Source organism: Biomphalaria glabrata, chromosome 3 (genome assembly GCF_947242115.1).
Source record: "Biomphalaria glabrata chromosome 3, xgBioGlab47.1, whole genome shotgun sequence".
NCBI classification, from domain to species: Eukaryota; Metazoa; Mollusca; class Gastropoda; family Planorbidae; genus Biomphalaria; species Biomphalaria glabrata.
This window is the reverse complement of record NC_074713.1, coordinates 46,736,474-46,763,833: the sequence shown is the minus strand read 5'-3', so window position 1 is coordinate 46,763,833 and position 27,360 is coordinate 46,736,474. Positions and strand designations below refer to the sequence as shown.

The following is a 27,360-nucleotide window of genomic DNA, read 5'->3' as shown; positions in this document are numbered from 1 at the left end:
CTGGGAATCGAGCTACTAGACCTTCGGTTTTTATACAGTGGGTTCCATCCCATTGTGGTCTGGTCAGTCATCAGAGGGCTGACATTTTTAGCACCCAATATGATGAACCGTGCACTCTCACAAGTGTACGATCCCTAGCCGACATCCGTTTGTTGGCACTTTGGTACGACAGTTGGGACGCTTCCGACAAGGGCCGAGAGCTACACAGGCAGATGAGTAGACCAGACCGAAAGGACGCGTGGTGGGAGCTCTGCCGTGCGGAACAGGCAGTCTTAGCCCAGTTCCGAGTCGGACACTGTCCAATAGGAGCGTACTTTGGACGGTGGAAAGAGAACTACGACACACGGTGCCGCCACTGCGTCAAGGACGACGACACAATAGAGCACATTCTTTATGAATACCGAGCTCTGCATGGGGGACGATCGGGACAAGGAATTGAGGTAGAGAGTACTGGTCCATGTGCGGCAAAAGGTCTGTCCTTGTACGGGGATAAGGCGACCTTACAACTCACTGCCCGCTTCCTCTTCCGTGCTTTAGGGGAGTAATCTCAACATGGTTCGTTACTAATGGGGTTTCTGATTCGGAGCCGATATCTTCACTGCGGACTGTCAAGGAAACAGTCATTCTACTAAATTCTTCAAGGATTTATTTTTTCAAGTGTCGTCCAATCATAAACTAGGATCCCCTAGTTCTTTTAAACCCGAAATTAAATGTATCAGTTCTTTAGTTTTAGTTCAGTGATGCCCAAGCTTCGGCCTGTGGGCAACATCCGGCAATCTAGATAATGTTTTCCGCTCTCGAAACTTCAGCCCACAGTACATAACAAGGCTGCAAAGGCTTGCATCCGTTGTTGATTTTTGTGCGGAAATGTGATGCGGCCCAGGTTATATAAAGGTTGGAACCACTGATTTAGTTCATTGATTTTCAATAAGTTTGTTCAACCACTTGCTTATCATGAAATGTAAATGCATAAAATTTAGATATTGTGCACAACCTGGTTTATTTCATTGATTTTCGATAACGCTTGGTTCTTCCAAAAACGTACTCATCATGTAAATATATATAACATATGGACATTTGTGTTTGGCATCGCTGGTTTAGTTCATTGATTTTCAATAACATTTGGTTCATCCAAAACTTGCTCATCATACAAATGCATAAAATAATTAAAAAAAATGTCCACTTCCATTTTTTTTTGTATCACTTGAAATTTACATCGATCAACGTTATGCGCATGCGTGTGTGAGTGCGCGCGCGTTTGTTTCATGATTAATATCCAGCCCCTATTGCGATCATCGATCCCTTGAAACCATGCCGGAATATTTTTCCTTACTTATAAAGTGGATTGTAAAGATAACCCAAGCCAAGAAGGCTAAAAACCCATTACACTTTATCGTCTGCTGAGGAATATCAGTGCATAGATATGCAAGAGGAGGAAAGGGGGAAGACTGGTAGAGAATTTGGACCCCTCCCCCAAGGCCCCAACCCCCATATTTCTCCCTGAGTTGTGGGGTTCTAAATCTTTATAACAATAGTTACCCTAAACAAATACCCCTCCCCCCCCCCCCAAAAAAAAAACCACTTCGCGCCGACGCTGACTATAGTATCCAAGCACTAGTTACGTCTATTACAATATCACCCAAATGTCAACAATAACAGGTGTCGGCCCTTTGTTCCGCTAAAGTGCAGAAGCTACCCATGTCTGTGTGTTAGCTGTCTTGTGTGTGAGTGTCGAATGTGCAGCATATATCTTTTGTGTTAGTTTTAGACTCATTATGTTTCTTTTATCCATCTCTCAACTTGACCGCGAGGTGTCCCTGAGTGAAGTGGAGGTCTGGGATATTCACTATTTCGGCCTTCCCCAAGTCCATTCAACTCTAGCGGTACCTAACAGTATGTCAACGTAATGGCGGTTGGTATTTGGAATGGCAATAGGACACCCTCATTAAACATCGGCCTTAGAGAAACCGACGTGTGTTAACATCCTCTGCACCGTGATATGTTATGATAGCAAATAAAGTTTCAGGGGTAAAGTAAAAAAAAAAAGTAAAGTTCCCCTTTCAGACCTTGCCAGCTGCGATCTATAGGGCAGATGATGTAAAGGTCATGTGTTTCTGTGGCTGACGGTTAACGAGGATATTGTGTGGCCAGCACAACTACCAACCGCCGTACTCTCCCCAACTAATGTCAGGTATTTATTAGAGCTGAGTAGATTTTTTTTTTTGCTTAGGAGGGATTAAAAATGTCATCTTAAAGCTGCTCAGTTTTTTTAGTTTAAAGAGAGGCTTCTTTGGGCTACGACTGTGTTGAAGCTTTATTATACGTGGTAAGGAAAGGCTTTCTGTACACATTGAAGATTCTAGATTGAAGGATGGCGAGTATATAATAGGGCTGGCCCTCTGCTGTTTCTAACATCTAGTCTCCATGATGTGCTTGTCAAGACATTCACTTTAAGGCGACAGCCGTTTCCTAAACAAGACATTCACTGTAAGGCGACAGCCGTTTCCTAAACTAGACATTCACTGTAAGGCGACAGCCGTCTCCTAAACTAGACATTCACTGTAAGGCGACAGCCGTTTCCTAAACTAGACATTCACTGTAAGGCGACAGCCGTTTCCTAAACTAGACATTCACTGTAAGGCGACAGCCGTTTCCTAAACTAGACATTCACTGTAAGGCGACAGCCGTTTCCTAAACTAGACATTCACTGTAAGGCGACAGCCTTTTCCTAAACTAGACATTCACTGTAAGGCGACAGCCGTTTCCTAAACTAGACATTCACTGTAAGGCGACAGCCGTTTCCTAAGCTAGAGCCAATCTCTGTTGTCCATTTTGTTTGAGAGTTCAGTGGGCGCCTTCCGCCATCTGTCTAACCTTTCGGAATGGCTGTTAAAGGACAGGGCTTTCCGTTTACGTCAGCGCCCTTTAAGTGTAGAGTAGACCAAGCCGACTGAAGCTTGCGCCTGTCACTGTTCACCCACAGGCCCATACAAGTGGTAGGGATTGTTCCTTCAAATTACTGGAAATTCTCTCTCTCTCTCTGCTTGCTGCTATATGGGTGAACAACTGTCTAGAAAAGACATACCCATAGTTTCAGACATGTACTAGTGTACGTCTAAGAAAGAACATTACAGAATATTACAGGAAAAAAAAAGCGAGTGCGTGCGTCCGAAAGTGTGTGTGTGTGTGTGTGTCCCTTTAAGAAGAGGGACATGTCAAATCGATTAGGAAACTGGTTCTGGGCCCTTGGCTTCTAAGAACACTCATTTTGTTGTTTTTTTTAAGCACTTACTCCTTTGCCCGACTACCCGACGATGGGACTGTGTCATTCCTTTATTTACTGTCCTCCCACTGGTGAGAAGAGCAAAATGCGGAACTGGGGGCGGGGGGGGGGCGTGCTAGATTACCCCCCCCCCCCTTCTTCGCAGTCCCCCCCCCCCCCCCGATCCTTCCCTTTGCTAAGAAAAGGGTGTGAAGGGCTGGTTGGCGAAAATCAAAAACAAAGGGGGAGAATCCGCTTCAAGAGGCGGGTTCGATTTTAACGCAGTCGTTGCCCTCACGCTGGGGGCGGCCTAGTGTTGTGATACCCCAGCACTGGCCGCCCTCGTCCTCCCCCCCCCAAACCCATCCTCCACCGAAACCCGTCTGCCGGAAGGTGAGTGGCGAGGGAACCATCTCTTCCATGTTTTCTTGCAGTACTGGCTCTAGTACACTCACATGGATCTCGTCTAGCGTTTGGACGCTCATCTTCGTGTTTACAAGTAGTCGTGCTGTGTCTACGTGTAGCCTTGTCATAAATATGTGTGTGTGTGATTAAGTATCTTTCTAGTGTGTGTGTGTACTTGTGTAAGCTGAAAGTGATCCCGTTAAACGTAAAACGATTTCGTTGAAGACGGCGTGATTCTGGTCATGTTCGAATGTGCGCCAGGAGCTTGCGGCCCGGACACCAAGACGAGAGGAGAGGACGTTTTCGGGGTGCCGGTCGTTTGGCTTTAAAAATAGGGGGAGGGGGGAGCTAACGTGTTGTAGTCCCCACCCCCTCCACCGAGGCTCACATTAAGACCGCTCTTTAAAGTCGCGTGCAGTGTGTCCGTTTGAGAGAAATGTTTTGATCTTGAAGGTCAGGCAAGTGTTTATATTTTCTTTGTGATTTCTGGATTCTTGGAGTTAGGAATCAGTTTGTAGCAAAAAGATGTGTTTACATCAGGAAGTGGCTTTCTGTGGGTGGCAATGTAGATGACTGTATATTAACTATATATTATATTCAGACACTAAATGCTGGTGACGTGTAATCTGCTACTAGTTGATAGTGTTGCACTAGAATCTCGGAAATATGTTGACAGTAATGGTCTGTCACAGATAGGATGTTAGTTCTGTAATGCGAATGGCTGTTGATAGATTTGGTCTGTGACAAGATTGTTGATAGCTTTGGTCTGTGATAAGATTGTTGATAGCTATTGTCTGTGATAAGATTGATGATAGCTTTGGTCTGTGACAAGATTGTTGATAGCTTTAGTCTGTGATAAGATTGTGGATAGCTTTGGTCTGTGATAAGATTGTTGATAGCTTTGGTCTGTGATAAGATTGTGGATAGCTTTGGTCTGTGACAAGATTGTTGATAGCTTTAGTCTGTGATAATATTGTGGATAGCTTTGGTCTGTGATAAGATTGTTGATAGCTTTAGTCTGTGACAAGATTGTGGATAGCTTTGGTCTGTGATAATATTGTTGATAGCTTTGGTCTGTGATAAGATTGTGGATAGCTTTAGTCTGTGATAAGATTGTGGATAGCTTTGGTCTGTGATAAGATTGTTGATAGCTTTGGTCTGTGATAAGATTGTGGATAGCTTTGGTCTGTGACAAGATTGTTGATAGCTTTTGTGATAAGATTGTGGATAGCTTTGGTCTGTGATAAGATTGTGGATAGCTTTGGTCTGTGATAAGTGTGTGAATGGCTTTGGCCTTTGATAAGATTGTGGATAGCTTTGGTCTGTGACAAGATTGTGGATAGCTTTGGTCTGTGATAATATTGTTGATAGCTTTGGTCTGTGATAAGATTGTGGATAGCTTTAGTCTGTGATAAGATTGTGGATAGCTTTGGTCTGTGATGAGATTGTGGATAGCTTTGGTCTGTGATAAGATTGTGGATAGCTTTGGTCTGTGATAAGATTGTTGATAGCTTTGGTCTGTGATAAGATTGTTGATAGCTTTAGTCTGTGATAAGATTGTGGATAGCTTTGGTCTGTGATAATATTGTGGATAGCTTTGGTCTGTGATAAGATTGTGGATAGCTTTGGTCTGTGATAAGTGTGTGAATGGCTTTGGCCTTTGATAAGATTGTGGATAGCTTTGGTCTGTGACAAGATTGTTGATAGCTTTGGTCTGTGATAAGATTGTTGATAGCTTTGGTCTGTGATAAGAATGTGGATAGCTTTGGTCTGTGATAAGTTTGTGGATAGCTTTGGTCTGTGATAAGATTGTGGATAGCTTTGGTCTGTGATAAGATTGTGGATAGCTTTGGTCTGTGATGAGATTGTGGATAGCTTTGGTCTGTGATAAGATTGTGGATAGCTTTGGTCTGTGATAAGATTGTTGATAGCTATGGTCTCTGATAAGATTGTTGATAGCTTTAGTCTGTGATAAGATTGTTGATAGCTTTGGTCTGTGATAAGATTGTTGATAGCTTTGATTTCTGATAAGATTGTTGATAGCTTTGGTCTCTGATAAGATTTTTGATTGCTTTGGTCTGTGATAAGATTGTTGATAGCTTTGATTTCTGATAAGATTGTTGATAGCTATGGTCTCTGATAAGATTGTTGATAGCTTTGGTCTCTGATAAGATTGTTGATAGCTTTGGTCTGTGATAAGATTGTTGATAGCTTTGATTTGTGATAAGATTGTTGATAGCTATGGTCTCTGATAAGATTGTTGATAGCTTTGGTCTGTGATAAGATTGTTGATAGCTTTGGTCTGTGATAAGATTGTTGATAGCTTTGATTTCTGATAAGATTGTTGATAGCTTTGGTCTCTGATAAGATTTTTGATAGCTTTGGTCTGTGATAAGATTGTTGATAGCTTTGATTTCTGATAAGATTGTTGATAGCTATGGTCTCTGATAAGATTGTTGATAGCTTTGGTCTCTGATAAGATTGTTGATAGCTTTGGTCTGTGATAAGATTGTTGATAGCTTTGGTTTGTGATAAGTTTGTGGATAGCTTTAGTCTGTGATAAGATTGTTGATAGCTTTGGTCTGTGATAAGATTGTTGATAGCTTTAGTCTGTGATAAGATTGTTGATAGCTTTGTTCTGTGATAAGATTGTTGATAGCTTTGGTCTCTGATAAGATTGTTGATAGCTATGATCACTAACCAAAATTAGACAATTTTAGACTGCAGAGCATCTTTTTCTTTTCTGACTAAATTGTTGGTGGGTTTAGTATTGTACAAATGACAATTTATATTTTTCATCTGATAGTTGGGGTATACACTGTAGAAAAAAAAACAACTTCTGGTTAGCGAAAACAAAATATCAACATTTGATCTTTACAAGAAGTGTCTCACAATGTGCAGCGTTGTGACAGAAACTATGTAGCTAGAGTCGTCGTAGGGCGTAGAATCTAGAACCGTTGAAAAAATATAACTTGCGATGTGAAATAGAAAAAATTATTTTGCTAAATGGTCAATGGATCTCGAAACGATCCTGATTGAACATTTATTGAATCTGTTTCGCGTCAGGAACAGTGCGTGGTCTTTATCCTTCCCTCAATGTTTGGATTAACTTCTGTGCGATTCTTTTCTGACCCATGGTCAGTAGAGTGGACAGTGGACCTTGGGATCCTTTTGTATTTTTAAATCATCGGATGAACTGTTTGGTAAGTATAGGATTTGCTGTGTGTGTGTAGGTGTTTTTCACACACACACACACACACACACAAATTGTAATTTTTAAAAAAATGTATTTGTTCTTAAAATATAGTTTGCCCGGTATTTGGTCATAAAGTATAGTTTGCCCGGTATTTGGTCTTAAAGTATAGTTTGCCCGGTATTTGGCCTTAGCGCATGTCTCTGAGTAATTCACTTTCCTTTGAACGCTATTTGCCTAAACTGAGTTTTTCTTACATTTATCAAAAGAAATGTATTTAAACTATGCGTTTCGATCATGAAGTCTTGTATCCCGATGGGATGCATCGTCTGCTCTGTCACTGGCCAGTATCACGAGCTATGGGTTAACAGAACCGTTAATACATTACACTGCTTAAGAGTACTACTGTTTCAAGTTTCAGGAATATATTCATACACCCACCACCAAGCCCCCCTCATGATAGAAACTCAGAGGCTTTCTAAAAATCTCGAAATTAAAGATCCTAGTCTTTATTGAGATCGAACCCCGGACTGTCTTTATATCGTTTGTTTACTAATTGAATAGCTAATAGTAATAATAATAAGAAAATGGCTAAAAGATCGATGACAAGGAAGTTAGCTGAATTTTTACGTGACAAAACAGAGTAAGCTGTGATATAAATAGAAATGTATGCAAATCTAGCTATTTAATAACACGTGCTAACTTTTTTTTTAAAGCTTATTTTTTAAAAATGGTTTATATGTATGTGCATATTATTTGCATACTTGATATAAAAAAATGAAAGGAAACTTTTTCTGTTCAAGGTTAGAAACTACTTCTTGATATTACCTAAGTGTCAATTTCCAAATAGTGATATTGCAGTAACACTTTGTTCACTAAAGCTTTCCATTTAAAAAAAAAAAAAAAAAAAAAAAACTCATTTATAATATGGGATATTTTAATGTAGGCAATTAACTGCAGAGTGATTTGATCATTCAAAGATACGCGCAACAAACTAAATGCCTTTATTAGAATTCAAATGGGAAACAAGAATACATTGTCTTGGAACAGATCTGTAATATAAACTTTTAACTTTGGTGTGTGTCACGTTCGGCCTGCACAGTTTCCACCTGCCGGAACTACTTTCTCCAGTTGATGTTGATAAAACCACCAGTACCGGATGTTATAAGAAAGGAACTGGATTTGTATAAAGTTTAAACGGGCTCTAAATATTTACGGAGAGCTGATTAGCTAATGTAACAAAACAAACAAAACAGAACTCGCTGGCGGGCACTGTGGGTCCGTCACACGTTACATCACACACACACAGGCTCAAACCTAGACCGTATTCACAACAGTGACCATGAGTTGAACAAAAAGACAGACATCCTTATTATAGTTACAATGATATCATGAAAAGATTGAGAACTCACTATATGTTTTAAGGCAATAATGCACAGTATAATTCAAATTTAATAATAGATTCACAGTAACAAAATACTTGAAACTTATAGACTGAACAGACTGATTTTTGTAAAGCTCTGAAATAAGCTCGTCTCTTCTATGAATAGGTTTTCAAATTCAACGTTAAAGAATGTATTCTTACTGGAAGCAAATATTTTCACTTTTATTAATTTACTAATCTGAGTAGAAACTCGTAGCTACTAAATTATTTATTAATAAACTTCTTGTTTACACTTCTCTTTGGACCAAGTGAAATTATCACGGGAAAGAAATGAGGATCTTTGTTAACTTTGAAGTCTTGTATGTATAAACAGAGTTTATGATTTTTAGGTTTCTATGTTGTTGGCGTCTGTATTGTTATCATTAGAATAGTAATGATGAGGTGGACAATTGTCAAATAGAATTTCCATCTGTTTGGACCAATGAAATAATCTCATCTTATCTGGTCTAGCTCTTTCAGCTACTTCAGCCCGATGAAGACATTTGTAGAATACAAGTGTCTATATTTGTAATTCAGAATGTGCGTTTGACAAACTCACTGTCACATTGGTTTTAAAATTGGTGTGTTTGTGTATGCATACAATATGCCTAATTAATTGTTTAAAATTGTATAAGAAGATATATCTGTTCTAATCAGCTGTCTTTCGGTATAAGGAGATATGGATAATTTATATCAACTGTTGAATGAAAGGAAACATGGCTGAAAAAATCAACTTATGTGTGATAGCCTATAAGGAGATAGCTATGTTGTAATCAGCTGTAGTTTGTTATGAATCCAGAAATGGCTGATGTAATTGGCTGTAGTTTGGTAAAAATTGGTTATCTGGTGTTGTCCTGGTGTTGTCCAGTGTCTGCATCATTCATTTCTTTCATCCGCCTGTTTAGAAAGGTCACGTAACTGGGCCCGATATTGTTTTGGTAGAAACTAGACCGTGTGCAGGGTGAATGGGGGCGTGTGACTGTGAGCTCATCTGCCTTCCCAGTACTCACTGTTATATAAATCTCTCTCTCTCTCTCTCTCTTCACTTTGGAATGTTTATGCTTTCTGTCTGTCCATCACTCGTTCTGTCTCTCTATTTGAATCTCTCTCGTTCTATTTCTCCATTCTCCGCTCAAGACTGTTGTAGCCTTTCTCTTATTCGTTTCTCCCACTTCTTCAGCATGTGTGTGTGTCTGTCTTGACTTCCCTACTGTGACGTCAGACTGTCATTGATTGGTGCCGTCGGACAAGGTTAAAGGGTACACAAGAGGGAGCGCAAGAAGCTTCTCTGTAGGGAAATTATCTCCCTTTATGTTTCTGGCATTTCATTTCTTTTAGGGAGAGTGTTTCAAAGGAATGGAGAGGAGAGATGTCAATGTAAGAGTTTTGTATATGGGTATACATATATATATTTGTCTATACTATAAAGTAGAATGTAAGGAGTAGGCTATGTATGTTCCGTATAGAAATCAAAATCCGTTGACCAATCTTGATAAAACTTTGCAAAATGTTCTTTGGTTGCTAACTGGAACAGTGACGCATGTATAGTAGACCTAAAACTAACTAAAGACCCTCCCAAAAAAAAATTGCCCAACTCTATGAAAGTATTAGTATTGGATGAATCAAGGCCATGTTCACCATGTTTAGATCGAAAGGATCTAGATCTAGATCTAATTTTTAAAACTACACTTTGCGCAGATAGTTTTTTTTTTTTTTTGACAAATGAAAATACAAAATATAGTCTATAGATTTCATTATTTAATCAAATTAACCTTCAAATTTGTGTTCCAAAAGCATTTTTACATAAATGGACCTCATTCACCAATCGTAAACAAACACCATTTAGCCACGTGGTGCTCTATCTCTTCTATATAATTTACGATCTCATGTTTAATTCATGATGGTTGTCACGTGACAGTTTTTTTTTCATAGTTTATCAATAAGATCACGTGACTAAATGTTGTTTGTTTACGATTGGTGAATGAGGTCCATTCGTTCCTTATATCTGCGAATTTAGAAGTCCTGACGTACATTATTTCATTAGACAAGACCGAAATGTTACACATCTCTCTATTCCTAGGTCTAAAACTCTAATTCAAACTTTAAGATGATAGAACTTCTCTTCGCAAAGATAGTTTTATACTTTAACACATAAACATACTAATTATTGTCTATTCATTTCATATTTTAATCAAATTAACATTCAAATTTGTTTTCCTAAAGTATTTTTCATACATTCGTTCGCTATAGCTGCTAAGTCGTATTGACATACATTTTTGTAATAGTTCCATTCATGATTCCGTACATCTAACAAAAAAAGGTCACGCATGCACAGAGCGAAGCCTCCACTCACGCGCAGAAAGAACTCTATCCAAGCTAATATTTAGCTCTAGATTAGTCTAGATCTAGGCCATCTCTAACTCAAGATCTAATTCAAAGATGATAGATCTACTTTATACTTTAACACATACTATTTTTACATTCAGGCATTCACTTTTCTTATAACATTATTACTTCGTTTAATTGTTTACAAAACACTCTCAGTGACTATTTCGACAGTGATATGCAAGAACCGCGGGCCCCGAGTAACATATGGCCAGTATATATATATGGGTCTTTTTAAATATTGCATCCTGTGCTTGGAACGCTCACATAATATTTTAGCGTGAGGACTCCCCCCCCCCCCCCCCTTTTAACTCTCCTGTAACATATTTTTGCCCTCTGATATACAGTTTCACTTTTCTAGCTTTCCCCTTTACCTCGCCTAATAAATGATTTTACATACAATCGACAAGTTTTCTTCGGCTTCGTCATTCGATATTTAAATATTTCATAGATTTTGATTGGACCCTCTATTTGTTATCACTCTGGCGTCGTAACGCTCTCCCAAGAATTCTCTTATCTTTTTTATTTTTTACTTCCACCCTCCAAACGCAAAATAAAAAAGTTATACCAGCATTTCATTTTGTTTATATAGTTTTACACACAATAACACGTTTTCAGTGAATTTCGGCTTCATATGACAAAAACAATATTTTGTGCGATGTTTACAAAATCAAGTTTCCCGCCAAGAAGGACAGTAAGCGGAAGAGAGGAGAAAAAAAAGTTGAATTAGATCTTAAAACGGAAGAAATTTTAATCTTGTACTTTTTGATGTGTCGGCTTTAAAAACGATAGTGGGTCCAAATTGGGAATATGCAAAAATCACTATTGGTAAATTTGACTACTTCGGTTTCGATTGTCAAAGGTGTTAGTTACTTGTTATAGGCACACAGAAAGTAGTAACTGGTTTAATTTAGTTGTTGTTTTTTTTTTTGTCAACGGCAGGTGGAGAATTAGTAATGTCAGTTTAGAATATATTTTTTTTCCAAATGGCATCAGTGACGGTACGGACATAGAGCAGGGGTGGGCAACATTTTTGTATCAAGGGCCGCATTAAAAAAAGTTTGGTGATGGCGGGCCACATATATATATCTTAGAAAGATAAGTTAGCTGTGTAGAATGTCTTTTAATTCATATATATACACTGTATTACGATTTTTTTTTAATTGCTGTTGTCTTTTTTTATCACAATATCCCCACAAATATACAGTTGTACTTAATGTGCAGTATTTTACTTCTTACACTCATGCGTAATGTTTCTTAACTGTGAAACTATCTTACTAGTTGCTAGCCCTGTGTGTGACTGCTGTCAAATTACAGTCAGTCAAAATTGACCAGTGATTATACTTGTTTAGTTTCCACAAAAAATGCTTGCTCACTGAATGAGACAATTTATGTTCCGGAAATTAAAATTTCCGGACGAGCGAAGCCTTCCCTTGTGGAGCATCACCAAAGAATGCTGACCATGTCCTTTAATGGTGCATACTAAATCAGGGGACCCGAACAAGACTCTCCAAAGACTATTTGGAGAACTGCATGATCTGGAAACCACTACGCGGTTCATCCCAGATATGGGATTACTGATCTGAACCCTTCAACATGTAAAATGAGAACGAAGAAGAGGAACTGATGTATGTGTACCCAAATAGTGTGAACAACAGCAAAGTTTTTTTAAGTGTGGAAGTACAGCTTATGGCACCCATTAGGCTCCCGTGGTAGTGATGACTGGAACTTCTCTTTGTTTTGAGTTATGTCCTCTGGAGCTGAATCGGCTTCTCTTAATAAGTGTAGCACTTTTAATCATTTCACTAAAGATAGTTTCACCTTTCAGCAAAGAAAAATGACAAAAACTATTTTTTTTTGCTTGCCTGTAGAAATGTGAAAGCCTAGTTTGAAAAGTTTTAACATGCATTTACATTTCATATGCAAACAATCAATTGCAATAGCAATTATAAAAAACATGATATTGTCTTCCACTCTTCATTAGAAATATTGTCAATGTCCTTCAAATAACATAACAATTTCATCCTTGAGATTTTATATTTTTCTCCTTTACCTTGCCCATTAAGTGTATTGATGTATAGCCAAAAAACATAATCTTCGTTAACTTAAAACTTTTTATAATGAGACAGTTTCAATAATTTATATTGATTTTTTTTTAATATTTGCATTTTTATATCTATATACTGTGAGAACATCTGATTTCTGTAGGTGTCGGCGGGCCGCATAAAACACCTCGGCGGGCCACATGTGGCCCGCGGGCCGTAATGTATCCATCCCTGACATAGAGCACATTTTAGAAGGCAGTTCGTGTTCTTCAATAGGTGTATGGGATTGGGAGTATCTCGATACTGTATATTCATATATTGTTTATATTGTATTTATTTCTAAAGCAAAGTTTCTTTGTGGTAATAATGGCCACATATTGGTTTATTTTGAGGTCAGTTTAGGAGCACGACAGGCCCGCTAACGAATTTATGTAACTCCAGTCGATTTGTCATCCTGTTTCAATTGATCCAATTCTTGTTATAGATTGATTTTGTTAAACAAGTTACTCCGCTTTGCTTGTTTAAATTTAGAATGCAGATGTTTTATTGTTTATTGATTTTTTTTTTCTCCAATCACTCACATGACAAATAACCATGAAATAATTTTTTGTGCACATTTCAGTTCTCAATTTTCTAAACTTTGTTCATTTGTGGCACAGAGTAATTGTTTGAATTTATTCTGGCAAGAGTGATCTTTCTGTATGGGGTCTTTGACACAAGGCGTATTTCGTGTATTTTTTTTTTTAATTTAAAATCTTTCCCAATCTTCATCTTTTCATTCCTTTTCTTAGTTTGTTTTTAGGTTTCATTATGTCTCCGTCACATTGCCTCATCTTGAGCTTTGACATTTGTTGTTATGTTATACCGCTATTGCTTGCTTGTTATTGTTGTTATTATTATTACAAAAATGTAACTTCCCATTGGTTTCCTGATCCCGCAATTCACTGCACATATGTCAGAATGGCCATAACATGAATTAGACACAGAGCTTTACATTGTTTATATTTCGAGGTTATTTCTTAATGTTGGAATGGCGGCCATGACAACTGTCGAATCTGTGGTTCAGTGGCACAAACCGCTTGGCTATCTATCAATGTGGCTTACGTTGGGATCCCCACTCTGCTGTTTTTTTTGTGTTTTTTTTATTGCCGAGCGCCTAAAGTCAGCACGCAAACCTTCTCCCAGGTACCCCCCCCCCTTTCCGGGAAAGGTTCACAAAAGAGTTTGAACATGCCATAGCATTGAAAGCTGTGCTATACAAAGTAATAAGAAAAACGGACATATTTATCATGCGTATCTGTGTGTTAAAATCATAAGATTTGAGCCCTGCTTCATTCTCTTCTCTTTATAATGATCTCTACTCTGTAGCACTGCTTCATTCTCTTCTCTTTATAATGATCTCTACTCTGTAGCACTGCTTTATGTTTCAGTCTTGGTTTCATCAACAACTTCAACACCGCAAGTCTATTTGGATTCAGGAGATCTGACCGTACAAGATCTTACTGCACACTATCTCTATCCATTCTATATATAGAGTTGTTTTTTTTTAAATTAAGTTCCAAGATGAATTAACCCTTACATATGCAAGCTGTACAAGACATGCTTTGATTTATTGCCCTCTCTTTACATATAGTGACAAAAATATTTTCTCCATCACCCATTCTTGGTGTCCAAACTTATCATGTTCCTTCCAGACAACTCAAGACATTTTTTCCCATCTTCCTGTCTTAAAACTTCCCTGCAGCGAATATATACGGGTCACTGATCTACGAATCTTTTACAGTCTCAGAGTGAACGAACATCAGCTCACTGATCTGATTTCCAATAATCTATTTCAGCCCTAAGTTGAATGAAGATCGTGTCAATGATTTGATTCTTACAAATCTATTCAGTCTTAAATTGAATGGGGATCGTTTTGGTGATTTGATTACAGCAAATCTATTCAGTCAAGGATTCTATTAAGATTAGTCTGGATGTGTGTAGAATTTCCTGGCATATAATCATTAAAATTCCTTTCCTTCATTCTCACTGCACTTCAGGCGTCATAACTGGATCTTTTCTTATACAACAACTGTAAGGCTTGGTTTCCTTAGCAACATGTACACATCTATTACAACCAAATAGATCGCCTGATCACCGCCGCGGAACTGTTTATAGGTCCTTGTCGGAGTAATTTCAACCTTTGTTTGTTTCTGCATTGGGCGGCAGGCTCGCAAAGATCGGTCACAAGAGACATCCTCTTCCCAGCTAGTGACTACGCACCTTGGGCCTTTTAGGAATAGGCGACGCCATGTTAGACGAGTTAGATATATTCGACCTACCATTTTATTTTATGCATAGTTTTAATTTTGTGTAATCCCTGATGTGTTCATGTAGTCTATAATCTGCAACTTATCAGGAGTTGGTCTTTTAAGCACGATATTTTCATACTTAATATATAATTCAAGCTATTCCATTACAGGCGAGACATAGAACTGGGCAAGAAGAAAGGAAACACATATGTAATGTCAGAATTGTTGCTCACTGTTTCTGTTCCTTTCTTTTCAACTGGCAGCGAATAAGATTGTGAGAGTTGGAACAAGTAATTACAGAAAGCTTTCTTATCTAAAGTTTAGCTTTGAAACCTCAGTGTTGTGCTTTTCACTAAGCATTTTCATCATAGAAGTCCTTGGACTCAAGGCCTCTTTTCTTTGCCTCTTTTCTTTGCCGCTTTTGTGGGTTTTCTTTCTTTGCCTCTTTTTTTTGGGGGGGCTCTTTCTTTTCTTTTTTTTTTTTTTTTTATGTTAACATTTAACATACATATATAGAATGAAATAAATTAAACAGTAAAGTATAAAACGGGATTAACTTATATAGTTCAGTTTACTCGAATTGTTTCTTACTGTATGTCTTGTTTTGTATTGGTTAATATGAAGACACGTGTGTGTATACTGTATGGCTAGATCTATAATGTGTTCTTTGGTGTGTTCCAGGTCTGTCCCTTTTCATCGGTCTGCTGACCTCCGCTGCGGCTATGCTGCTGGCCGGCCTGTCACCCACGCTGCCCACAGTCCACAACTTCTGCTATCACGCCCTCCCCAACACCAAGGCCTCCATCTACGAGTTTTTGACCGGGCGCTACTCCAGCCCGCACACCAGCGAGGTCACCTGGGGCTGGACGGAACCGCAGACGGTCGGCAAGACGATGACCTTTGGTGCCAGGGTAAGTCAAGGCGAGACACTCTTAGGACAGTAACCCGTACACCTAGACCATTGGCCATGTTTTTTTGTCCGACCCGATAGCCCAAAATGTAATGCCAAGAGAAATATAGTAAGCTTAACTTCCTGTCACTTTGTTGTCATGGTTACCGTGACGTAATAGGGAGTAAACTTTTATGCTTGTTGTTTTTTTTTTTTTTTGCTATACTTGAGAGCCAACGAACTGTACTTATAGGCAGATTACGTAGTTGTTTTTTTCTTCCGGTATTTCAACGAGGATATCTACCGTCAGCACAATGACCAGCCGCCTTAAACAGACGGCACACTCTCCTATTATAGTTGCATGGACTATTCTTAAATACGTTGTAAAAAATTCCACGACTAATAAGTTCCTCCTTCGTGGTCAAAGATTAGCAAACTCTCATCTTATAAACTCTAAGTTGGGCTGTTGAGTCCGATCTTCGCTTTGAAAAACTCGGGGCACAGCTCGGTTGGGTCTGTTGCAGTATTTCGTTCCAAGACTCAACATGGGCCTCGGTTCTGCTACCTCGCATGTCAAGTTGTCAAGTAGGCACCCACAATGTGACCATGACACGATCAAATCTGAACAAAAAAATGTCCATTGATTCTGTATGTTGATCTTGACACCCACTGTCACCCATCATGTTAACATTATAATATTCTTCCCCCCTCTCGTCCTTGTTAATAGCACTTCGAATAAAACTACTTGACAGCTAGAACTATTCTGACTACTGGCATCCTAGAACCGATTTAGTCGTGGCTTGTACTCGTTTTAATTTTGTTTCGAATTTTTTTATTTTTTTTTTAAATCACCATTTGACGGACGCCACAACGTTCATGAGGAGACTCAAATTCTAACTTCCGGTTATCGCTCAATCGATGGCCAGTGTTTGGAGATTTATCTAGGTTATCTGTTCGGCCAGCTGTTCCCAATATTTGATGCGCGGCTAATCGAGATTTTTACTACTTTTCAAACCCAGATTTTTTTTGTTTGTTTGTTTCGCTGTGGCTAGCTGAATGTTGAGACCGGCCACTTGCCTGGATCGATATCTCATAGTCCGAGTGGACTGATTGAATTTCGATGATGGGGTCAGATGGTGGCAGTGGGTCAGGAAATAACACAGTATTTCGCTCCCCGCCCCCCTAAAAAAAAAAAAACTTTTTCCAAATGTTGTTTACAAATATAACCAGATATGGAACAGAAAAACTAAGACTTGTTGTCAAGTGAGTGGCTCACACGCAACAGATAGCTAAGTTTATGGTTTGACCTAGCACCTTGTCGCTACGTCATGTTTTGGCGTCGCTACCTGTCACTAGCTAAATCTACGTAAATCCAAATCTAGGTAGATAGAGAGAATGGATCTCTGTGTATGTTTGTGTGTGTGTGAGAGAGAGAGAGTTAGAAAATATCAACAGATTCTGGGGTCTAGTAATATTTTTTTAAAACCTTTCTATGTGTAAAGTGCAGTGTGAAGTACAGTCCAGAAACTTTGTACTGTACTTCCCAGCATGCCGTGAGAGTCAGTCTCCAGACACAAACGTTTAAGCAACTTTTTGTACCGGAATCTATACAAGGGACGTAATTGTCATGCTGATTGTTGCCAGGAATTTGGACTACCTTCAAGTCAAAACTCCAAAAGATAGTGTGTCTCCAGAGAAATGAAAGTACTCTTAGAAACTATTATTACAAAGCTTTTATTAACTCACTCCGTCTGTCTGTCTGGGTGAAATCTTTTACACGTTTTATTTCTCCTACTTCCCATTCTCGGATCAAGTTGAAACTTTGCACAATTATTCATTGTCGATGACAACTAGTGAATCAATTAAAAAAACAACAATTAGTCGTAATTCATTTTGTTTTATATAGAAATGTATACAATGTAAGGGGAGATAAACATTGTGTAGAGAATTAGATCTTTCGCTACAAATGTTAAATTATACATTTCTTTTTTTTTTTTTTCAGAAGTACTTGTATAGCTCAGTGTCTCACGCGTCGGCCTTATTTTACGTTTGTGTAACAATTAATGAATGTAGGTCATCAGCGCACTGTATTGGTTCAACATCAAGAACAAACTAACGATAGTGTTTATTGGGAAAAGTTCGGAGAAAGTTGATTTGAGAGGGGGAGGGTGACACCCTAAGCTAACCGCACCAGCTGACTCCGACCCTAGTGACGCCACTAACCTTACATGCAATTATATATATTAAATAAAGATAATTTGAACTGCTGTGCGGACACCAAAGTTCTGACTATAGCCGATGCCCAAGCTTTCATCTTGACCTCTATTGTCGTCTTTCGACTGCAGTCGACCAGTCGATGAAAGGATGAAACATAATAGAAAATAGAAAGCAAATGACTTTAGACGAAGTCTGTTAAGTTTGATTGAACTACCTCAAGATTCACCATCAAACGATGTGACCGTATCTTGATCAGAAGGACCTGTTCTCTATCTTGATCAAAAGGACCTGTTCCGTATCTTGATCAGAAGGACCTGTTCCGTATCTTGATCAGAAGGACCTGTTCCGTATCTTGATCAGAAGGACCTGTTCCGTATCTTGATAAGAAGGGCCTGTTCCGTATCTTGATCAGAAGAACCTGTTCCGTATTTTGATTAGAAGGACCTGTTCCGTATCTTGATCAGAAGGACCTGTTCTGTATCTTGATCAGAAGGACTTGTTCCGTATCATGATCAGAAGAACCTGTTCTTTATCTTGATCAGAAGGACCTGTTCCGTATCTTGATCAGAAGGACCTGTTCTTTATCTTGATCAGAAGGGCCTGTTCCGTATCTTGATCAGAAGGACCTGTTCCGTATCTTGATCAGAAGGACCTGTTCCGTATCTTGATCAGAAGGACCTGTTCCGTATCTTGATCAGAAGGACCTGTTCCGTATCTTGATCAAAAGGACCTGTTCTGTATCTTGATCAGAAGGACCTGTTCTGTATCTTGATCAAAAAGACATGTTCCGTATCTTGATCAGAAGGACCTGTTCTTTATCTTGATCAGATGGACCTGTTCTTTATCTTGATCAGAAGGACCTGTTCTTTATCTTGATCAGAAGGACCTGTTCTACACTGAAAATAGATGCACATCGTGTGTACTGCTTGGGAACGTGACAACTTTGAAATCATGTCTTCTTGATGAACCAGCTCCTGTTGATTTCATTTCTTGCAAGATTGTACACAACTTTGTACAACGCATCAACAACCTTTAATCTACTTTGTACAAACAGTGTATTATAAGAGTCTCTGACTCATAATGCAATGTTTGTTTGAAGGTTTGAGACTATAGACGTGGCATGTTCTTAAGATACCTTTTTTTCCCCTCTTTACGCTTTGATGTTATTGTATTCGTGAAAGGCTGAAGTGAGGACGCCTGTTGATTAGATTGACCTTTCCTCCGCACTCTGGAGAATTTCTGGACAACGTCTCGACTGGACAGTAAAAGTTGGATGATGTAGATGGGGTGGGACAGGCAGGGGCGGCGCATGACAAATGTCACGTCGTCAAATAGTTTCCTAACATTGACTTGAGACATCCTTGACATTTTTTGAGTGTTTTTCATTGTTCTATCTCTATCTCTCTCTCCTTCTCTTTTTCTTTCTTTCCTTCACTCCTCTTCTCTACTCTCTCTTTCTCCTTCTCTCTCTCTCCTTCTCTCCTTTTCTATCTCATTTTCTCTCCTCTCTCTCCTTCTCTTTCTCCTTCTCTCTATCTTTATCTCCTTTTCTCTCTCCTTTTCTCTCTCCTTCTCCCTCTCTTTGTCTCCTTCTCTCCTTCTCCCTCTCTTTATCTCATTCTCTCTCTTCTTCTCTCTTTATCTCCTTCTCTCTCTCTCCTTCTCTCTCTCCTTCTCCCTCTCTTTATCTCCTTCTCTCTTTCCTTCTCTCTCTCTCTTTATCTCCTTCTCTCTCTCCTTCTCCATATCTTTATCTCCTTCTCTCTTTATCTCATTCTCTCCTTCTCCCTCTCTCTCCTTCTCTCTCTCCTTCTCTCTCTTCTTGTCTCTCTTTCCTTCACTCTCTCCATTCTCTTTCCTACTCTTTCCTCTCATATCTCTCTCCTTTCTCTCCTCTCTCTCCTCTCTCTCTCTCTCTCCTCTCTCTTGCATTCCTAAGGTCGTTATCCAATGATTTCGTTGTTTTTCTTTGTCATCCAATAGTTTATACTTTGACCTAGAACGTTCTTCTTCATTTTTTTCTTTCTTTCAATCATTATTTTCTTTTCTATCACATTCATTCACACACTCCACAACGCATTGTTTTTTGTTATTCCTATCTCTCCATATTTATCAGAGTTACATCAGCTCTTCTGGACTACGACCAGTTGTTTGGGTCACCAAAACAAATCTACATATATATATATAATGATATATATAATCATAGAATATATATATACTCCCCCCTTCCCCTTTTTCCAACTGGTCTAGATAAGTAATAGGTTCAAAGCGTATTGAGAAAGCTAAAAGCATGAAATAGCGCGCTAAACAAAAACAATTGGTAAAGATATTTATGATCGCACAGATTTATTGTTGTTAGTCTATATCACTGGCGGATCGGGGGGGGGGTGGGGGTGGCGGACGAAATTAAGTAAAGAAATTACACAATTTGTATACGATTTTATTAGTTGTGTTAATAATATATACGAATTATTTATATTTCAACCTATTTTTAGATTATTTCGCCCCCCCCCTTCCCGATTGGCCGATTTGGAGGGATGGGGAGGTGGCGATGACATCAATCCCGACCCTCCACACCATAAACTTTCGAGTGGGGGGGCTGCGGTCCAATTTTTTTGTAGAAATCAAAGCTTGTTAACGGAATCAATAAAATGTCTATATAATTAAAACTTCTTATTGATATTTTAACCGATCTTTATATTATGTCGTTCCCTGTTTACCGTTTGGAGGTGGGGGGGGGCGCGAATATATCTACTGTCCTTCCAACCAAAACCCTTTAGGTGGGGGGGGGGGGCGGGCCCACTTTTATTTAGAAATCATAGTTTGTGAACAAAATTAGTTGAATTACTGTACAATATTTATATTATGTCGCTACACTTCTGGTATCTTAGCCGATTCGGTGAGGTGGGGGAGATGATTGCTTCTGCTGCCCTCCCCACTCTAGCCCTCTGAGTGGATGGGGGGCGGTCCTATTTTTGTGGAGAAATCTTAGTTTGTGAACAAAATTAGTTGAATATATACATATAATATAAGCTACATAGTGATCTTTTAACCCATTTGCATAATATGTCGCACCACACTCTATTCTCAAATTTTATCATTAGTAAATATAAAATGAAAAAGGGTTGCAGGTGGGAGGGGTGATACATGCAATCGCCTTTCGCCCATCGGACAAACCAATACTTTTTTCTTTTTGTATCTTAGTTAAGAAATTTCAAAATTTGAAAAAAAAAAAGTGTCACTACTATAATTTATATATGCCATAAATTAAATTCTTATATCTAGTCGCCCCACCCCCTATTCTTTAATGCCTAATGCAATCATTAGCAGAAATTATAAAAAGGAGCGAGGATTTATCGTTTTCACTCTACCGCCCCCTCCCCTTTCCAGACGACAACATGACGTTTTAAAACAGAAAAGTAAAAAATGGCGACAGAGTTTACGTCATTGCATACGAATTTATCTTAACTATTTTAAGAAAGACTTTGTTTTGGAAAATTTAAAATTCATACGAAATGTTTCATTATAAGTGTAACAATTGAGATGAGCTCTGAACCCAAATATTGTTTTCCTAGTCATCTTTTTCCAATCTTTAATCATACTGATATTTTTCTGTTGTATACAAAATTTGGGACTATAACTCACACTATATAAGGCCTACTTAAATCCTAGAAACGAAAAAAAGGTTAGAGTAGAATCTTATTGGTTCACTGAATTTCTCCTCCCACTTCCGAAATTTTTTGTTTATAGCTTTGAATTATAGTTCTATAACAAAACAAAGTTACAAACATACCTATTGAACAAAATGTATCACTTACAAATGAGCTCTTTTTGTTTTATAAATATAATATTTTTCGAATACATTTTTTTTCGGCGGCGATCCTCAAAGTCTTAATCTAAATCTGTGGGGTATCTTATCTTTTCAAGGAACAAATCGGTTGTATTTGCAATGCAGTAAGGACCTGTAAATTCATATTAGAATATTTTTCAAGTAAAATATTATTCAAAAGGTCCTTTTTAATAGGATGAATATTGAGCTGCAGATGTCAGGAGAATGCGTTTCTGCAGTGAAGAATGCAAGAAAACGCTTTTGGCGTCGGGGCTTCGCCAGACCCCTAGCTGTCAAAAGAAGGCCTCAACAGGCTGTTGTTGTTTTTTTCACCGAAGGTTGAGAAACACTGATTTAAAAAAAAAAAAAAATTCTAATATATATATATATATATATATATATATATATAATATAATTACATGACTGATCCAAACTAATTGATACAATTACACTTTGTATGTTCTGATCGTCTGATGTTCCATACGACCTCTACCAAGCACTCCAAGTTATTGGTTTACAGAAATTGACAATTGAAAAAAGCCGCGAAATGATATAAAAAGCTACAGTTATTTCTCTTGTAGGCGCCATGAATTGTTTTTGATTGTAGATTAGGATGTAGATATATTATGATCTGGTAGTTGTATTTTGGTAGTTCATTGGTCTTTTAGACATAACATGCAGCCCCCCCCTTTTTTTTTTCTTTTTTTTTTTTTCTCTCTCTCCTTCTTACACATCTCGGTAACCTTTCTTTGTTCAACTTCCGGAGTCATGTTAGCTTGACCCATAAATAGTCCCCAGAAGGACACGAGGGAATGATGAGCCATTGGTCGGTTAGGATTTCGAATGGTGATGCTTATTGATCCAGGAGGTCGCCAGGCTTTGTTGATATTTAGCAGTAGGGTAAACACGCGCGTCTTAATTCTTGCCGATTTGGCTCTGAACAAGAAGATGGAGAAAATTAGATTTGGCAAATATACCTGACAACTTGAAGAAGGGGACTTTATTTTTATACTGAATTTTTTTTAATAGTAAAAACGGTTTACATGTTGTTGTTTTTTTTTTTTGGGGGGGGGAGGCTTTCTAGTTTCTAAGATCATTCAATGAAAATGCATATTTTCTTGATACAAAAGTAGGACTGGATAGGCCTAATGTAAGGCAAACGCAGTGACCATAGTCTTTAACCTTACTTTCTCATGCATATGTTAGGTCGGCTGCGGCGTCTATTGAAAAATAATTGTGAAAGTATAATTTGAAAATTACCGGTATTTGCTGTCGCAATTCATAAGTAATCTCGGCAGTCATAATTCCCGCTACTACCGGCTATCGGTAATGCCAACTCTAGGCACAAGTGGCTTTTTGTTCTTCGAAGAAAAAAAACGCGCAAAACAAAACAACATTGAGTAAAGTTTATGGGGCGTTCTGGAGGTGCGGTATTTGGGACAAATGACGATGAGTATTTGATTACTTTTAAATTTATATGACAATGATCATCCCTAGAAGGAAGGGTCGGCCTTAGGCCGATTTGACCGATTGCTCCAAATTGGGCCCAAGAAAGCAGGGTCGGCTTTAGGCCGATTATACCAATTGCTCCAAATCCTGTTTCAGGCTTTTATGTAAGGGTTAACATATTTAGCGTATCGTACAATTGACGTAACTTTAATTAAGCCACTGACGCCTATTGCATTTGAGTTGCTTCCTATGCATGTTGTATAATACATGTTGATATAATGATCTAAGTAGGCTAGTAGTTATAGTTGTTATTGTCAACAAACATTAGAAGAGACCCCGCAATTTGTAAGGCCGGCCCTTCAAGAAAGTGTGGGCCCTAAGCTAGGGGTAGTGCAGCTTATACGTAAATCTATCAGTGCTCAGACTTAAATACCAACAACAAACAATGAAATAGGCTACATTCAATATTAATTACACTTGAAGACATGTTACAGCATATATACACTTGTATTTATGTAGAATTATTTTGAAATGATTGAAAGTAATCTCCTTTTTGACTTTGTAGATTTAAAACATGGAAATATTTTTTTTAAACACCAGTTAATATCGAAATAAACTCTAGCACGTATCTAGTTATAATGTTCCTTCGTAAGAACCCTAGAGCCTAGCGCAAAGGCTTCATTGTTGATAGGATGGTAGCCTACGCTGGGTAGAGCCTCCAGACAGCTAGCTCAACGAACCTTTGTAGGCGTACAGCTTTACGTTCATAGACATCTTGAATACATGTCTATACATTGTTGATAGGATGGTAGCCTACGCTGGGTAGAGCCTCCAGACAGCTAGTCCAACGAACCTTTGTAGGCGTACAGCTTTACGTTCATAGACATCTTGAATACATGTCTATACATTGTTGATAGGATGGTAGCCTACGCTGGGTAGAGCCTCCAGACAGCTAGTTCAACTAACCTTTGTAGGCGTACAGCTTTACGTTCATAGACATCTTGAATACATGTCTATACATTGTTGATAGGATGGTAGCCTACGCTGGGTAGAGCCTCCAGACAGCTAGTCCAACGAACCTTTGTAGGCGTACAGCTTTACGTTCATAGACATCTTGAATAAATGTCTATAAAATTCTTTTACAAATTAACTTTTAGGGACAGCTTCCAATTTCAACGTCTATCTATCTAGAAATACACATAGAATAGCAAGATGTCAGATGTTAAGAAATAGACTTCAACTCAGTTCTGCTTGCAACTTTTGAACACATGCTGTTCTGTTTCTTGAACAACTTTCATCAACTGTTCACTCCCCTTTCATCCAATCATCTTCATCAATCCATCAGACTTACACAGCCAATACAAAAAGAAAAGTCACACACCCTGTAACACTCACACATCCCTTATTCTATTGGACCGTTGGAGTACCACATAAGATCTGTTGACCATCTTTCTCCATTCCTATCTTTTGCCTTGCATATCATATTTTTCAATTATGGCCTCTCCAATCTTTTATCTCATCTTCCCATCACTTACTCTGTCTGCCTCTTCTTCTTTTTCCTTGTACTGTTCCCTGAAGAAAGGTCTTTGCGTGCCCTAAGCGTTGTTTTTCTTTGTCATCAAATAGTTTTCTAAATTGACATAGAACATTCTTGATATTTGTTATTCATTTTTCTTTCTTTCATTCTTTTTCATCTTTTATTTCTTTCACATTAATTAGCACTCTGCAACACATTTGTTTTTTCAATTCCTATCTTTCCATGTTTATCAGAGTTACACCAGCTCTCTTCTGGACAGCAAGATTACGACCAGTTTTTTATTTCATATCTAAAACAATCAACAAATACATAGAGAGAAAATTTTAGTTTGATTTTTTTTTAGCTGCCCCCGAAAGAGGAAAAGACGCTATTAATTTTGTGTGGAATTTCTGTCTGTCCGTCCGTCCGTCCATCCATCCGTCCCGTTTAGATCTCATAAACTAGAAAAGATATTGAAAATCGGACATCATAATCTTTTAGACCATTCAAAGTTCTATGCAACGGCTACTTTTTTCTTTTCTGAAAGCGAAAAATCTAATTTTTTAAATCACTTATGCAAGCAGTTTTTGCATAAAAATACACCACTTTTACAACTATTCACTATATATAGTAACAAACACGGGAGGCTCTTTAGTAAGGGAGACTGCAATTAATCATATTTTAAACACATTTATGCTAACGGTTTTAGATTTTTTGTCAAAAAAATAATTCTTTTGTACATTTATATTTCTAAGTTAAATAAGTTCTGTTATACTAACTACTACATTTTACACAAAAAATGTTTATTTTTTTTAAAGAGAAAAAAAAATCTATTTAGTATATCATATTATCGCGGGAACTGCAGCGATGAACTGTACGAATAAAACACTTAACTCTTAACTAGGGGATTTTTTTTATTAATATTTTTTTTTTTTATAGATTTACGGAAGTATTTGTATTTTCTTACTTGAGGAATAAGAGATTGACCCTTTACAAAACAATTAGATCAATTAGATATTCAGTATAAGACTTCAGTTAGACCAGGTTCACATCCAACCTCACATTCACTTTGACCTATCCTTTGGTCTGCTGGACCGCTGGGGCACCACACAAGATCTGTCAACCTTCTTTCTCCATTCTTCTCTGTCATTTGTCTTTGATAGAATTTCATTCTGATGTTCTTTCTGAAAATATTGAAACCTGCCTTTTTACCTGCCTGGGTGGGCCACTTCGGGGACCGATTTTGAGTTTGTGTTTCCACACAAACTGTCTTTTTAACCTTGTTTTTATAGTAGTTAGCAGGTCATCGTGGGGTCCAATCGCTGTACTAATCCTGTCTCTAATCTCTTCGTTTGTATGGCACTCATTATGTATTTACAAACATTGCAGACTGCTAAACTGCTAAATCCATGTGCAAGATCTTCTCAATGATTTATTTGTTTCAATTAGTTCTCTATTTCTTTACATTGAACTTCGTAGCTCTAGATGTGGCTACAAATTAAATTCTGGGTTTAAATACTTAGATTTGATTCCATTCATTTTCCGTGCATATTTTTTCTCTCTTCTGCTCTGATGTCGTTTGTTGTGTTCAGTTTTTCCAGAAGAATGGCACACCATACCCTGTTTCTGACGGAGATGGTATCCTCATTGAGATACTGCACGAGAGTGTCAAGGTGGCTCGGACCCTGGAGTTCCCTGGGGACAGCCCTGAAGACATTAACCTGGTCAGGTGTTCCTTCACTGTCCACAAATCTGGCACCTACAAGATCTCCATTATGGTCGGTGGTAGGCACATCAGGGACAGCCCGTTCGTAAAGTCTTTTGATCCAGGTTAGTGTTTTTGTTCATTTTTCCCCCCACATATTCTGGTTCATGAATACCAAGTTACAGTAGTCATTTTAATGTCTGCAATCAGTCTATATTATTAAAATAACTGTATAAATTTAACAGGCCTATTTCAAGATCTAGTGTGTCTTTGTTATAAGGGTAAGACAGTACCACTATGTGTCTTTATGAAATATAGATATAGTGTCTTTATGCTATATAGACATGGTGTGTTTTATGAAGTATGGACACCTTGTGTTTTTAATGTATGAAGTATAGATAATGTGTCTTTAAGTATAGAAATGGTGTGTCTATGAAATATAGACATCATGTGGCTTAATGAAGTATGAACTTTTTTGTTGTTAATTTGTAAAGTATAGACAATGTGTCTCTAAATGAAGTATAGACATGATGTGTCTTTATGAAGTATAGATATGAAGTATCTTTACAAAGGTTAGGACATAGTGTGTTTTTATGAAGTGTAGACATGTTGTGTCTTTATGAAGGTTAGACAGTTTGTGTTTTATGAATGTCTGCATTGTTAATAGTATCATTAAGTAAGAAGATAATCTGCCCACTTGATTTTTCTTCTACCTTATTTGAAAAAGAAGACAATTGAGACCTAGAGCTCT

The 27,360-nt window shown here is 38.1% G+C and overlaps 1 protein-coding gene across 3 annotated transcripts in view; it reads left to right on the top strand.

The window, feature by feature from the left end:
- The window catches only part of LOC106061940 (apoptosis-resistant E3 ubiquitin protein ligase 1-like), a 119,713-nt gene that overhangs the window by 35,553 nt on the left and 56,800 nt on the right, over positions 1 to 27,360 (top strand). Inside the window, exons 1-4 of one of the 3 annotated variants that reach the window (XM_056022348.1) lie at positions 3,757 to 4,120; positions 6,474 to 6,870; positions 15,686 to 15,915; positions 26,497 to 26,734. In XM_056022348.1, the coding sequence (XP_055878323.1) occupies positions 15,727 to 15,915; positions 26,497 to 26,734 (427 nt within the window). In that variant the 5' untranslated portion in view covers positions 3,757 to 4,120; positions 6,474 to 6,870; positions 15,686 to 15,726. Of the gene's footprint in view, positions 1 to 3,756; positions 4,121 to 6,334; positions 6,871 to 15,685; positions 15,916 to 26,496; positions 26,735 to 27,360 lie in introns of those variants that run through there. The other 2 variants (XM_056022349.1, XM_056022347.1) reach the window with 2 other exon arrangements.